The following is a 14,789-nucleotide window of genomic DNA, read 5'->3' on the forward strand; positions in this document are numbered from 1 at the left end:
CCGGGAAAGGCCTACCTCACTGAGCGTGCCCCTTCCCATCCCGGCCAGCTGAGCCTCGAGCTGCTCGCTCACACACATGATCTCCTTTTCTTTGTTCTGCAGAAATGCCTGTGGAAATAATCACAGTGACGCCAATAAAATGTGACTATGGGAAGCGGTCCCCTGACCTGGCAGACGTGCGGTACCCTAATAAACCCATGAGTGTAAATACTAGCGTTCAATCCGAAAGTGGTTTTCTGTATGTTTCCCACTGAAGGACACCTGATGCCTGCGATTGGCCTCAAACCCGGTTGTCACCAGCATCATGTGACACTACCTGTGAGGGTCACGCACCCAACAGCGACCGGGGGTGCCACAGGCAAGGGCTCTGTACGCAATACATCACAATTCTGCTTCCTTTACACCCTGAGTCTCCTCAGAAGCATGATTACACTAAGGCATTAGAAGATTTTAAAACAGAATGTCTTCAAAAAAAGAAAGGAAGGAAGGAAGGAAGGAAGGAAGGAAGGAAGGAAGGAAGGAAGGAAAAAGAAAGAAAGAAAGAAAGAAAGAAAGAAAGAAAGAAAGAAAGAAAGAAAAAAAAAAAAAAAAAAAAAAGTATTTTTCTTCGTCCTGCTCATAGGAAGGGTTAACAACCAAAAATCACCTCTCCGAGAACAGGGTGTCTATAATGACCCAAATAGGTAAGTGGTGAACATTTACTTTCTCTTGACAGCTTCTACTGTCAGACAAGTGTGCCCCTGCTGCCACTGCGCTCCAACTAGCGTCCTCTACAAGACTGGCTCTCGAGACGCACACCAGACCCAGAGGCTGGTGCAGGAGGCACGGGGTCCAGGTGGCCCTGGGCTCTGCCCCCTGCACACCTTCCAGAGCCACCCCGGCTCAGACCTTGGAGCAGAAGGCAGGCCATCTCCTGAAACCCCTGCAGCAGAGGACTATCCTCGGTGCCCACGGTGTCTGGGACCCGGGGCTGGTGGTCCCTGGGCAGGTGGTGGCACGGGCACAGACGTGGAGCCTGGTGTCTGGGCAGGACTGCCCGGCTCACCTTCAAGCGAGCATTCTCCTCTTGCAGTTCTCGCAGGCTGACGGAGGCACGGCTGCTCCGTGTGTCCAGCTTCACGTTCAGGTGCAGCCCTTCGTCGCGCTTGCTGACTAAGTCATCCTTAATCTTTCCTAACTGTTCTTTCGAGTCTAAAACCTTTCGTTAAAATAAGAGAGAATATTAAAAAGTACCTAACATTCTAGTCCACTTAATAATTATGAAAGCTACAAATTAAAAGATTTAAGTACGCGGCAAAAAAGAGCTACTGATATTTTATAGCCCACACCAAGCTGTTATATACAGTAGACACAGACCCCTTCCTGCATCATTTGGGTGTCCTGCCCCTCCACACAGAAGGGCAGTGAAGGCCACCAGCAGCCCTGAGCAGAGGGGAGTCCCCCATGGCCCCCCACACTTGCCTCACTCTCCCGCTGCCGGAGCGCTGTCTGTACTGCCTCTAATTGGACTTCTGGGCTCTCAGGACAAGTGCCTGCAGGAGGTGTGGGGCAACTGCCCTCATCGAGTTTAGACTGCAGTGTGGACACCACTCCACGCTGCTCCTGTAATGCCTCTTTATCCTGTTTAAGAATAAAAGAAGATTTACTTTAGGCAAGTACTTCAGGAACTGGGGGCCTCAAACTGTGATCTGGAGTGCACGGTGTCCTCAGCTCTTCCTGGAGCTCATGTGCACACAACTGCACATACCTGTGCACCCCTGCACGCACCAGACACACAATCTATAGACCGGCTGTGCTCCAGAGCACAGATCTGCTTGGTGAAGGATGTGACCCCAAACAGAGAGCCAATGTGTGTGCCAGCGAGGTCACTGCAATAAATTCGTCCTTAGTAATTATTCAGGAAGACACAAAAATGGTCTCTAGACTGTTGGCTATTCAGAAGAAAATTGCAAAGAACCTGCCAAAAAACAGGGCGATGGCTCATCAGGGCACTGCACATCTGTAAGATGAACACTAATGTCTCATTAAAAATTTTCAAAGGGCATTTAATATGGACAAAAGAGTCACAATAAATTAAGTGGACAAAAAGTTACATCTTTGTGGAAGGGAAAAGGGGCATTTTTTATACCTATAGCATCTAATATGCTCAGTAAATGTTTGCTGAGGGAAGGGAGGAGGGATGAGGAAAGATGGAGGAGGGAGAAAAGATAGAGGGGCAAGGGAGGGAAGCAGGAAGAGGGAGGGAGCAGGGACAGAGAGAAGAGAGATGGCAGGAGTGAAGGAAGAATGGAGAGAGGCGGGACGGACAGAGCAGGGATGGAGGGGAGAGGGAGCAGGAAGTATGGAGGAGAAAAGAGGGGAGGAAGGAGAGATGGACTGGGCAGGAGTAAAGGGTAGAGGGAGGAGGGAGGAGGGATGGGTGGAGCAGGAAGGAAGGGAGGAGGGAAGAGTGAGAGGAAGGAAGAAGTACAGAGGGAAGAGGGAGGACGGAGGGAGGAGAGATAGGTGGAGCAGGGGCAGAGGGAGGAGGGAAGAGGTCAGAGGGAGGAGGGAGGGAAGAGAGTGGAGGGAGGGAGGAGAGACAGGTGCAGCAGGAGCAGAGGGGGGAGGGTGCAGGGACTGATGAAGCCACCCTGAGCCGAGCTGTCCCCGGGCAGCACAGAAGAGGCCAGAGTAGGGGCAGGGCTCCCCTCTCGTGCTGGGCGCCCCTCCCGAGACAGTAACCGCCCAGGTCCTCGCCCCCGGGAAGACCCCTGACCTCAGTTAACTGTTGGCATCTGCATTTTCGACAACCAAACACACCTGACAAAACTCTCCTCTCCTTGAAGCTGGACTTGTCACAGGATCAAACCAACGACTGTAAAGTAAGGTTTCTCACCAATCCCCGCTTTTCCAGTAAGCGTCTAACCTCTGGTGACATGAAATACATGAAAGTCACAAGCTCAACTCCTGCGACTAACAGCTGGAGAGGAGGGCCGGGTGGCTGGGTCGGACGCCTGGCAATCAGAGGGCGTCCGCCTCAACCTCAACTTCAGACACAAAGGACGATGTCTGTGCCACAGACGCATGCTCCCGATGGCAGTGCACCCAGAGAGGGCACGGACTCTCCTGACCCTCTCCCCGTGCCTTGCCCTCTGTGTCTCCTCATCTGGCTGTTCCTGAGTTGCACCCTTTCTCAACACACTGGTGATCTAGTGAGTGAACGGTTTCCCGGAGAGCGCTGAGCCACTCTAGCAAATTAACCGAACCCAAGGAGGGGCTCCATCTGTACAACAGGACTTGCCAACGGCCCCTGAGGGGGCAGTCTCGTGGGACTGAGCCCCTCTCCTGTGGGGGCTGACGCCACCTCCAGGTGGACGGTGTCTGAGTTACACGACCTCCCACCAGGGTCTGCCGAGAACTGGATGTTGGCTGTGCGGGCCACCCACCCCCCGCCCCCGGCCCCAAACAACTGTCAAGAGACCGGAAGCAGTGAAGTGTATGCAGCAGAGGGCTGGCTGGCAGCCAGTGAGACACGAGGGGACGCCCCCTTAGAGGAAATGAGGCCGCAGTGGACTCCGGCACGGCCCGCTATGGATCTGCCAACCCCCGGTCCTCCCGGCACGGTGCGGGCACAGCGGCACAGGTGGAAGGTGCCCCGCCGACAGCCCCGACCGAGACCCCACAGAGCCTCCACGCGACAAGGGCCGCTACCTGCTGCAGCGCTTTCACGGTGTTTCTCTGCTTCTCCAGTTCTTCTCGCAGTTCAGTCGCTTCTCTTCGGCAGCTGGCATTTGTCTCCTGGAGACGTTTAATTTCCTGTTCCTGGATTAACACTTGTCTGTCTGCCAATTCTTTCTTTATAACCAGTTCATCAAACCCATCTGATTTCTCTCTCAACTTTTCTTGTAGCAATTCAACCTAAAACAAAGAAATTGCTTGAGAAATACAATAGTTAAAACAGCCGTCTTCCAAATAAGAAAGCATACAACACAACTGAGGAAACACTGATCCTGGCGAGTGGTAAACATGGAGACTACACCCAGGAGCCTAGTGAGACAGAAAATTGTAATGCGGGTGTTCTCTCAATAAAGACATAGAAAAATATTAATATGACACAAGATCTGTTAGGAAAACAAAGTTAATCTTGTTAGTAGGGAAGGAAAAGCTATTCGGCAATACAAGGAAAGGACTCTGGGCACAGCAGCCCCCTGGGCAGGGTCCAGAGAGCCAGGCCGAGTGAAGGAGGTCAGTCTCACACGGGCACAAACTGCTTGTCTGTTTGTGCAACTGCAGACATGACACAACTAACACAGAGGCCAGGCTAGTGGGTGGGAGGGGACCCCACATCCGTGTCCTGGCTGTGCTCCCGGCTCGACCTCTGTGGGCATCACCCCAGGGAAGTGGGTGAAGGGTGCACGGGATGTTTGTCTTACTGCTCACAGCTGAAAATGAATCCACAATCATCTCAAAATATGTGTAATGCTTTAAAAGAAGAGGCAAATCAGCTGCAGCCATGCCAGGCAGAAGGAAGCAGGCAAGTCGGGCTCCAAGCAAAAGGAAGCAAGAGAAACAAGCAAGCAACGAGCCCACGTGCGAGAGGGCCCCTGGCCTCCCCCGCCCCACGGGTCATGCGGTGGGAGGGCAACACGCCATACCTCCTCATCCAGCTGCTCCTGTGGTCGTCGTCAGGTACATGGAAGGCAGACAAGGAAACCGAAAGGTAAAACTTCAAAGCATCACAGAGGATGGCTACCCCACGGGTACAGCGTGTGACGGGCTGACTTACATCGCGGACGCACGGGCCCCGTGGCCGGGCCGCCTGTCGGAGCTGCTCCTCCAGCCTCTGGATCTCCCGCTGAAACTCCTCCCGCTCGTGTTCCCGCTCGACAGCCTGCTCCTGTCGAGAAAGGCGGTCTGCTGGGACAGCTCACAGACGCTGGCGGGACACAGCGCTTCCCCTGGCTGCACCCACCTCCCGCCGAAGGAGAGGGGGCTGCACGAGGTCAGGGGAGGGGACAGCCTGCTCAGATGCGGACTGCTGCGGCCAGCACTTCCCTTCCACACGCATGTCACTACCCAAGGAATGGGCTCCGAGTCACGGGGCACTTTGTGAAGCATAGCGAAATGCAGAGGGACGGCCCTGCAGGTGCAAGGCGGGGAGGCCTGTGAACGTGGACGGGAGGAACGTCACAGAAAGCAAACGGCTTGGGCCCAACTGGGGGAGCTACAGGCGCCTCCCGGGTGCTGGGCACGCAGGGCCTGCAGCCTGGGCTGATGGAGGCCCCCCAGGCCATGCACATGAGGGGGCCCCTCAGTCACACATCACAAACGTGGACAACCTCCGAGATGAGCACCAAGCAGCAACGGGACCACAACAATCTGGCCGCACGTGAACCCAACGTTGTGTCGTGGGACCTCACGCTATGAGGATGACGCCGGGGCCACAGAGACAACCTATCCCGGGTGCTTACGTCCATGAACTGGCGCTGGCTCCGCAGATGCTTGTCCAGAGCCGCCATCTGCTGCCTCAGCGCCGAGAGCTCCTCAGCCTGCTTGGCACACGCTTCATGCCGAGAGAGCTGTTCCTCCAGCTCAGCCTCGAACACCTTCATCTGCGAGAGCAGAACTGCGCGGTCTTTCTCAGACTGCTTCCTGGCCTCCAGCTGCTCCTGGGTTAGACACTCCACCTCCCTACGAAGAGCTGCAAGTGCAGAGAAAACAGGGACACAAGCTCCATAGCTCGGGGCAGGTACGTGGGCCAGAGCGGTAACAAAATGTGTTCGGCAGCGTCCCCGCACAGCAGGGACATCCCAGGAGAGAGCCCACCCCACGTCCAGCCTTCCCAGCAGCCCCAGACCAGAGCCTGGCCAGGGGCCGGGGGCACAGCGTCCCCTGAGGCTCCCAGACCCCACCCCCTGGAAACAGGGGGACACAGCCACGGCCGGGGAGGGAACACGCACTCTGCGAGCCAGTGTGAGCCCGTATTTAGCCAGATACCTGGAGAAAATAAAGTCAAGTACTTCTGCAAAAACAAACCAAAAAAACTGCCTTTTAAATTAAGATTGGCTAGGGCGCCTGGGTAGCTCAGTCGGTTAAGTGGCCGACTTCGGCTCAGGTCATGATCTCGCGGTCCGTGAGTTCGAGCCCCGCGTCGGGCTCTGTGCTGACAGCTCCGAGCCTGGAACCTGCTTCAGATTCTGTGTCTCCCTCTCTCTCTGCCCCTCCCCTGTTCATGCTCTGTCTCTCTCTGTCTCAAAAATAAATAAACACTAAAAAAATTTTTTTAATTAAGATTGGCTAAAATAAAACATTTTGAAGACTGAAAGAATGTATCTTGATATTCCCAAAAGACGTATCAGCTAATTTTCCAGGAATTATTCCTTTATGTATACTCTCCGATATGGAAAAATAAAATGTAACTTAAAACCTCCATCAGAGGGAACACACGCCCGGATGTTCACTGTAAACATGCTCAGTATGCATGCAGGGCCGTGGTGTCTCAGAGGAACAGGGTCCAGCCATCGGGAAATCAAAGCCAATCTAAAATTAACTGGATGATAAGGCCACATTCCAAGTAGAAACTGGAAATTAGTAAGCACCTATAAAAAAAGGAGGCTCGCCTCTGACGAATCCTGAAGTGTTCAAACCATCTCTAAACTGAATTTTAACTTCAATAGTTTTCACTTACATTTTTATGCTTTCAAGACTCATGTCGTTTTATAAAAATCTGTCAATCTTTTATGGCAAACTACCACCACCACTTCATGCGAATAACTCAGCAATTATGATAAATTAGCCTTAAACATGCAGTTAGAACACCGACATCCGCACCCCTGGAGTCAGTGCTGCCCGGTCACGCACCCAGACGGCACCATCCTCAGAGCCACGTGCCGCAGGAAGGGCGGCCCAGCACACGTGGCCTCCATGCAAGTGGCACTGCAAGGAAGGTGTCCTGTGGCCGTTCGGGCCACGCTGAGGGCCACCTACAAAGTTGGGCCAGCACAGAAGCTCCACTCAGGTCCCCGAGCCCCTCCACGGACACCCACCGGGGCCTCCAGGGCCACCACCCCCCCGACCCCGCCCAAGCAGCACACGCCGCAGCAGAAATGCTCGCCCATTTTCATGTATCAATACTAAAGATTAAAGTTGGCTTGTTGTTGTTGTTGTTAACAGTCTGCCACAAAAGCTTTGAAGTAGTTTTCTTTTTTGGTAAAAAATTGGGGAAATCTGGTGCAGACACAATGCATATCACACGGCAGCCACTTGTTTGTTTTTACAAACCTGAGTCCTCATGTGCTATGGTAACAGGAATGCCTATGAATGAAAACACACAGCGTTTTCAGAGTGGAAACACGAAGTCAGACAACAGGGTTCTAGGGAGTGTCTGCGTTCCTGGACAGTCTCTAACACTTGTGCTTTTCTGTAGCACCGTGACGATTGTCTCAATGTCTGTGACCCCCCTCCCCAATATCCATATGTTGAGCCTCACAAATGGGATCTGAGCCTAAGAGAGACCCCAGAGAGCGGCCCGCTCCTCCCAAAAGTGAGGACACGGTGCAGAGGCTGGTGTTTATCAGAAGGCGGCGTGCCAGCGCCTTCATCGTGGACCCCACCCTCCAGGGCTGTGGGCGGCCAGTGCCTGTTGTCTGCAGCCCGTCCACGCCTCCTGTGACAGCAGCCCAGGCAGACTGGTGCCCTGGAGCTGCAGCGCGTCCTGGTTGCCCAACAACTTGACACCGACTTCTATTTGGTTATTTATTAATGTTTATTTACTTATCTTGAGAGAGAAAGACAAAGCACGCATGAGTGTGAGTCAGGTCGGGGAGGGGTAGAGAGATACGGAGAGAGAGAAATCCCAAGTGGGCTCCACACTGTCAGCGCAGAGCCCAATGTATGGCTCAGTCTTCCCAACCATGAGATCACGACCTACGCTGAAATCAAGAGTCAGATGCTTAACCCACTGAGCCAGCCAGGCACCCTGGCGCCGACTTTTAAAGGAGACAAAAAAGCCCCCGTGGGACAGATGGCATCGCCCTGAAAGCAGCCACGAGACACCCCTCACACCCACAAGACACCACGCCAAGAGGTGAGGCAGAGCTGAATTTCGCCACATGGCACCAGGACCTCCAAGAACTCTTGGAAAGTTGGTCAACATTCACGAGGACCCAAAGCAGAATCAGGACCAAGTGGCCACACCCTGGGCCACACCTGGGGGAGCCCACAGTCAGAGAAGGTCAGGAGGTGTTGTGTTGTGCTGGTGGGCAGCATTTCACACAACTGACACATGCGTGAGTCCCCACACAGAAGCACAGGATCCTGCAGCTGGGTGAATGGAAGGACCAGAGGTCACAGTAAGACATGCGAGTGGGGGCGGGGCTGATGATGTAAGATGACCCCAGCTGCACAGGAAGTACACTTCACTGGTGACAAAGGGAAGGAGCAGAGACTGGCCCCGCTCTTCTGCCAACGAGCACCGGGGCTCTGGAAGCTGTGGCCGAATACAGGAGGCCAGGCCTGTCTGAGGGGGTAATCAGAGACACAGAGGTGCCGGAAGACGTGTGGGAAGGGCCAGGCCCAGGTGTGGCAGAGCGTCTGGGGATGGACCTCACGGAGGCAGGGCCACTCAGGCCTCAGGCAGCGAGGACAAGGCTGTCCCCCAGCACAGGGCTACATGGTCACTCAGCTGATCCCACTTGTCTGTGTCTCCCACAGGCCCCGGCCCTGAAGTCCCAACACCCTAGAGCTTACCACCATGCTCACGGTGGTAAGCTCGATCTTGATGGATGGGGCATGGGCCTAGCCGCCCCACATACACGCAGGCCGGGGCAGTAACACCTGAGAACGGGTGGAAGGGGCCCTGCACTAGGAAGGTCTGTCCCACTGGGAAGCGCAGCCCATGAGAAGTTCCAAGACAGAAGAAAACGTGTTTAAAAAAATAATAACTGACAAGTCCTCAGACCCACACTCATGCTCACACATGCTCACAGGTGCACACCCACACTCACATGCTTGCTCACACACCTGCCCACTTGCACACATCCTCCCACATGTGAATGGAGCCTTGCCTGAGAACAGCACGGCCAGGCGCAGGGACAGAACCAGGAGAGACCAGGACAGGTCAGTGTTAGGGGACACAGGACACCGGCCTGAATGAGGAAGGAGCAAACACAGAAGAACCGGATGCACAGCTTCACAACCAGCAGAGGTAGGTCCCTTCCACCCAGAGAGACATGGGAAGTGTGGTGACAAGCACCAGAGGAGCAGAGGTGGACCCCGCGGCTGTGGGCACAGCGCACACAAGACATCCCAGATTAGCTCTGCAGAAGTCATTAGTAGGAGATCCACAAGACACAATTAAAGGTGTAAAGAGATTGAAAATAAAGGGTGAAAATGACATATAAGAGATAAGACAAAGCCAGATTAAGGTTTCAATGTCAAAAATTTACATCAAAAGTCAGAAAAGGGACAGGTACATATAAGCAGATTGATGTCACCAATAGCAAGTCAAGCAAGAAGATGAGGTCTGGAATGATTACACACAGACCTTCTGAAACATCCCACGTGGGTGGAAGCCAAGGCCACTCACAACTCGCTCTGCCCAAAGAAGCCACAGGCCCACCAGACCCACACCTCAGCAGCACGTGAGCCTTGGCAGACACAAGCCCAGCACCTACCCAGGAGGGCGCACAGGACAAAGAAGAAGTAAGACAAGGCTCAAAACCAATTAAGTGGAGGACAAAGAAAGTGGCAATGATTAGTAATCCCAAAAGCTGATTGTTTATTAATGAAGGAAATCAAAAAGAATTAAAAATTGGGGAAAAGACCCGATGTTTAGGGGTGCCTGGATGGCTCAGTCGGTTAAGCACCCGACTCGTGATCTCAGCTCAGGTCTTGATCTCACGGTCGTGAGTTCAAGCCCCATGCTGGGCTGCATACTGGGCATGAAGCCTACTTAAAAAAAAAAAAAAGAAAAAAGAAAAAAACAAAAGACCTGATGGTTATAGCAGCACTATCAACAACAGCTACACTATAGAAAGAGTCCAAATGTCCATCAACAGATGAATGGATACAGAAGATGTGGTGTGTATATATGATGGAATATTACTTGGCAATCAAAAAGGAATGAAATCTCGCCATTTGCACCCACGTGGATAGAAGTAGAGTGCGTTATGCTAAGCGAAATACATCTGTCAGAGAAAGACAAATACCATATGATTTCACTGATATGAGGAATATAAGAAACAAAACAGATGAACATAGGGGAACAGAGGGAAAAAGAGAAGAAAGGGCAACAAACCCCAAGAGACTCTTAACAACAGAGAACAAACTGAGGCTTGATGGAGGCAGGTGGGTGGGTGAGAGGTGGGCCAGGGGGGCACTCGCTGGGATGAGCACTGGGTGTCACACGTAAGTGATGAATCACTGAATTCTACTCCTGAGACCTATTTTACCATTTATGTTAACTAGAGCTTAAATAAAAATTTGAAACAAACAAAAATTGGGGAAGAGTAAAGAGTCTCCTGAATTGGTCAAGGCTGTACCACAAAGCAGACTTGTGCGCCCATAAGCTGTCTGAAAGCCACAAACCCAGAGATGGGCCGGTGGCACAGGAGGCACAGGGACACTGGGAGTCCCTGGTGGGCGAGGGTGTGAGACACATGGTTCTGGGGAAGGCTGAACCCACACGGAGCTGATTCTTACACGTCTGCTCCTGAGGACACCGCCGCCTATGGCCTCAATGACCTGGACGCCTTCCGTTTTGACTGTTCACGTGTTAAATGTTTAAAACATAAAACCTCTAATAATCTGAAATCACAATGAACTTTTGTTAAAACTACGTTTTCCTATTGAAGATTAACGTTAGGCGCTTTTTTTAAAATCTTAAGTAAAAATTTTAAGTGGTCCGTGTTTTCCCACTGCCATGGCTATTTATCTCAAACAGGCTGGTGACATTTCAGTGGCCTCCTGTTTGCCAGAGCCAATTCTGGCCTCACACTGGCGTAAGAACTCGAGGGGCCACCAGGGCCAGCCGCCTCTCTAACGGAGCAGCGACGCGGAGGATGCCGCACCAGCCACCCTGATCAGGGCCCCTGCCTTCTTTCCAAGGCCCTTGGTGAGTGAGAGCGGCCCCTGCTCCCACCCTCTGCAGCTCCCATCTCCGGCCGCGGAACCAGCACTTCTTACCATCTTCTCTCTCTCCTGCTTCTGCGGCCAAGGCCTCCTTTTGGGTCCACAGGACAGAGTTCTCCTCCCTCAGCTCTGCCTGCTGCTGGGTCGCCCGCTCCAGCTGCCGTCTCAGGCTCTCCAGCTCAATGGCGAGGCCCTGTTCGGCTGTCTCCTTCTGGCCCAGTGCCTCTTGCAAGCTGGCCTGCTCCACCTTGAACCCTTCGATGAGACCTGAGGAGACGGGAGAGACCCGTTGCCAAGGGCTTGCTGGAGAAGCAAAAGGAGCAGACGGGCCGGACATGGGCATCCCAGCCCCAGCGAGATGTCAGCCGTGGGATATGAGAGCGGAGTGGTCACGCCCGGGGGTCCTGTTCCCAGATGGATGGCACCAGGCCAGCGCACCCAGCACGTGCAGGAGTCACCGGACAAGGTGACAGCCCGAGAGCAGCCATGTACAAGACACCCCCACCACACGCCTGCGCACACCCCTCATGCCGAGTGTCTAGCACGTAAGCACCGGACACCATAAACATGGGGGTCACAAACGTCACCTCTTGGGGCAGGACCGATGTTCCCTTCTCGCCACGTAAGGCAGCGCTCCGAGGCTGTGAGCCTGGGATGCGGCAGAGGTTAAGTGCGGAGAGAAGAGCCACCCCACCTGGGCCCCACCCGCTGCCACAGCCCTGGCTCCCGCGAAGAGCCTGCGCGTGCAACGGCTTTTGTGAGCAAAGTCCCCGAGGCCTCACGCCATCTGTCTTATTTTAGCTTTACGTTTTGCTTTGAACGCTTCCGTTAATGCTTCCCCGTCCCACGTGTCTCTGGCCGGCGCGCCCCTGCAGACCCTCCCCGCCCGCAGCCGGCGCTCACCCCGCGCCTGGTGCAGCTCCAGCGTCAGCCGCGTCCGGGCCGCGTTCTCCTCGTCCAGGCGCTCCAGTAACTCCTGGTGCTTCCTAACGACCTGCGCTGTTTCCTCGTTCTTACAGCTAAATTCTTTCTCAAAACGAGAATGAATCTGACGTGCTTCCTCCAGCTGTTAAAACACATTTGAAAACCAGAATTGCACTTCAATATAAAGCTAACGTCAACAGAATTCCACTTGTGTAGAAGTAGAATACAAATATTGCGGAAGAAACCATTTTGGCATTCAATATTAGGTCAATTATTAAATAAACCTACTCATTCAACAATTTTCAATAAAGTAAAATTCCAGGGGCGCCTGGGTGGCTCAGTGGGTTAAGCATCTGCCTCTTGAACCCAGCTCAGGTCATGATCTCACAGGTTGCTGGGATTGAGCCCCACGTCACACTCTGCACAGATAGCACAGAGCCTGCAGGATTCTCTCTCTCCCTCTCTCTCTACCTCTCCCCTCCTCTCTCTCTCTCAAAATAAACTTAAAAAAAAAAAGAAGGAAAAATTCTGCACATAGACACATACAATACTACATAGAAAATTCACATGTTCGTGAACTACTGATACCACATGTCTGTACAATAAAGCTAAGGAGAATGTATATTCAAAGATCACAAAACTGTCCATCGAGAGCCTAGAACCTGGGCAGGAATGACCACTTGGTGCTCCACAGGTGGAGGAGGAGATGGGGAGGCCTGGGGTGGGCAGGCTGGGAGGAAGTTCTCCTTGGGCTGGTCACCACAGTGGGAAGATCTGACACGTCTTCACCACCTGCAGACCCATCCTCCCTCCCTGACGTCCCTCTGGGCCTCCCTGGATGCCACCCACTCATGACTCAGCCCTGGGTCCCCATCTCCCCTTCCTCCCCTGGCAGACATGCCCTCCTGTGCCCTCTGAGGCTCCCAGGCCAGCTCCAGCCTGGAGGGCCCACACTAACCTCTGGATCCAAATACCTGTGCTCAGCTGTGCCAACAGACACCTGGGCACCTAGCCTGGGCCTCCCTCATATTCACTGCACCCCCAGACCAGCCTCTGAGGGAATCGACTGGTTTTCCCTTGAAAACAGCCCTAAGCTGCCTCTTCTCACACTCTCACCAAGTAGGGAAAACTTGCTTAAGTATTTCTAGGATGTGAATGGCAATGTCTTGGCTAAAAATGTTTCGTTTCTAATTGGGCTGAATGGGGGAACGATTGCTATACTGCTTCTCATGCATTCATATTTAATGTCTTTCCTAATTGTCTAAAATGCTCTAAAAGATTCACACAAACAATTCCCTTTTCTAGTGACAATCCCGAAACTAAAACGGTGCAGGAGATAAAAGCAGAGTGGAAGCGAGAGGCCCAACCGCATGATCTACCAGACGCTCAGCTCTTCTCTGTGCACGGCGGTCCCACAGCCTCAGAAATTCTGGCTCAGGAAAGACTCCCACTCAGTAAAGACACAGAGCAGAGCATGGTTGGTACTGACAGAAGATCAAAAAGACATGTGGGGAAGGTGGGTCGCACCCAAAATGGAGTTTCTGTCCCCCAACGCCCAGAGGAGGTGTGAACACGAGAAGCCGGATCCACCGGAAAGAGTGACAATGTTCCTTCTAGCCCTGCATGTACGGTGCCCGGCAGAGCACCTGGGGGCTGCAGGACCCTCCCCCATCAACTGTAGATCATCAAACCATTCCATCCACCCACTTGTTCGACCTGTTGTCCTTCTCAAAAAACAAGGAACACTAACAGGAGTTAAATCAGGGTCACAGACCTGTTCAGACGGATGGTGCACAGGGCCATGTCTCACCTGCCTGGTGGAGTCCAGAGCCAGCTCCAGGAGGCCGTCCACTGCCAGGCCAAGGCTCCGGTAAATCCTCCTAATTGGCTGCTCACACTCCAGTGAATTTTCTGGGCTCATGAAAAAGCTTTCACAGACGTGACTGCTAATTTCAGCCTCTGAAGACACCTCTGCACATTCAGGCAAAGTTCTGTCCAGCTCCAGCAGGGCTGCTTCAGGCCACGTCTCCTCGAGCACCGGTACTGCGAAGTGAGGAAACACAGACACCTGCATACACCATGTGGCCAGCGAGCCCGCAGGACCAGCGCTGCGGAAGGGCGAGCACACCGGGGTCCCAGAGACAACACCTGTCTCGGGCATAGGGAGCTCGTCTAGCCCTGCCCCAGCGGGGAGGAGGAGGATGGTGCTATGCACCCCGGCCCGGGGTCTGCGGGCACAGGGCCGTCCTAGTGCTCACCTGCAGATGGGCCCTGGCCACTGGGCCGCACTTCACGCGGGCTCTCGTCCTCCAGACACAGCCCCACGCGCTCACTGATCCGGCTCTTCAGGGTGACGGCGGCCTTCAGCGTTTCTCCGAACAACCCGAGCAGCCTCCGCAGAGTGTCTCGGAGAGCTCTCCTGAACGAAGCACATAGTAGGCCATGACCCTGATCCTGACTGACTCAGACAAGAGGGACACAGCCCAGGAGGCAGCAGAAAAAGGTACCGTGCACTTGGGTACTGCATTTTACCAGCCTAGCAGGACAAAGAAAGGTTTCAGCTTAAACTGTGCTGGCCTTCAGTCCAACTCCCTCTTGGAACCGGACCGTTCCTATGTGAACCGTGTCCGCTGGAAATGTGTAGGCACTGGGTCCCACTCCTGTTTGGGATCAGACTGTTTGCAATGGAACTGTGCTGGCCTTGGGTCTGATTCCTTCCGGAGTGGGCTGTTCCTGTTGAAACTGTGCTGTTG

The 14,789-nt window shown here is 53.6% G+C and overlaps 1 protein-coding gene across 13 annotated transcripts in view; it reads right to left on the reverse strand.

Moving 5' to 3' along the window:
• The window catches only part of PCNT (pericentrin), a 133,664-nt gene that overhangs the window by 45,507 nt on the left and 73,368 nt on the right, over positions 1 to 14,789 (reverse strand). For 8 of the 13 annotated variants that reach the window (XM_043593348.1, XM_043593349.1, XM_043593352.1 and 5 more), the window contains 12 exons: positions 14,295 to 14,455; positions 13,847 to 14,079; positions 12,016 to 12,178; positions 11,167 to 11,379; positions 7,264 to 7,296; positions 5,454 to 5,683; positions 4,769 to 4,879; positions 4,638 to 4,655; positions 3,694 to 3,900; positions 1,462 to 1,620; positions 1,046 to 1,198; positions 16 to 108 (listed from right to left, as the gene is read on the reverse strand). In XM_043593348.1, the coding sequence (XP_043449283.1) occupies positions 16 to 108; positions 1,046 to 1,198; positions 1,462 to 1,620; positions 3,694 to 3,900; positions 4,638 to 4,655; positions 4,769 to 4,879; positions 5,454 to 5,683; positions 7,264 to 7,296; positions 11,167 to 11,379; positions 12,016 to 12,178; positions 13,847 to 14,079; positions 14,295 to 14,455 (1,774 nt within the window). The remainder of the gene's footprint in view (positions 1 to 15; positions 109 to 1,045; positions 1,199 to 1,461; positions 1,621 to 3,693; positions 3,901 to 4,637; positions 4,656 to 4,768; positions 4,880 to 5,453; positions 5,684 to 7,263; positions 7,297 to 11,166; positions 11,380 to 12,015; positions 12,179 to 13,846; positions 14,080 to 14,294; positions 14,456 to 14,789) is intronic. The other 5 variants (XM_043593354.1, XM_043593350.1, XM_043593347.1 and 2 more) reach the window with 1 other exon arrangement.

This window comes from Prionailurus bengalensis, chromosome C2, assembly GCF_016509475.1.
Source record: "Prionailurus bengalensis isolate Pbe53 chromosome C2, Fcat_Pben_1.1_paternal_pri, whole genome shotgun sequence".
Classification (NCBI taxonomy): domain Eukaryota; kingdom Metazoa; phylum Chordata; class Mammalia; order Carnivora; family Felidae; genus Prionailurus; species Prionailurus bengalensis.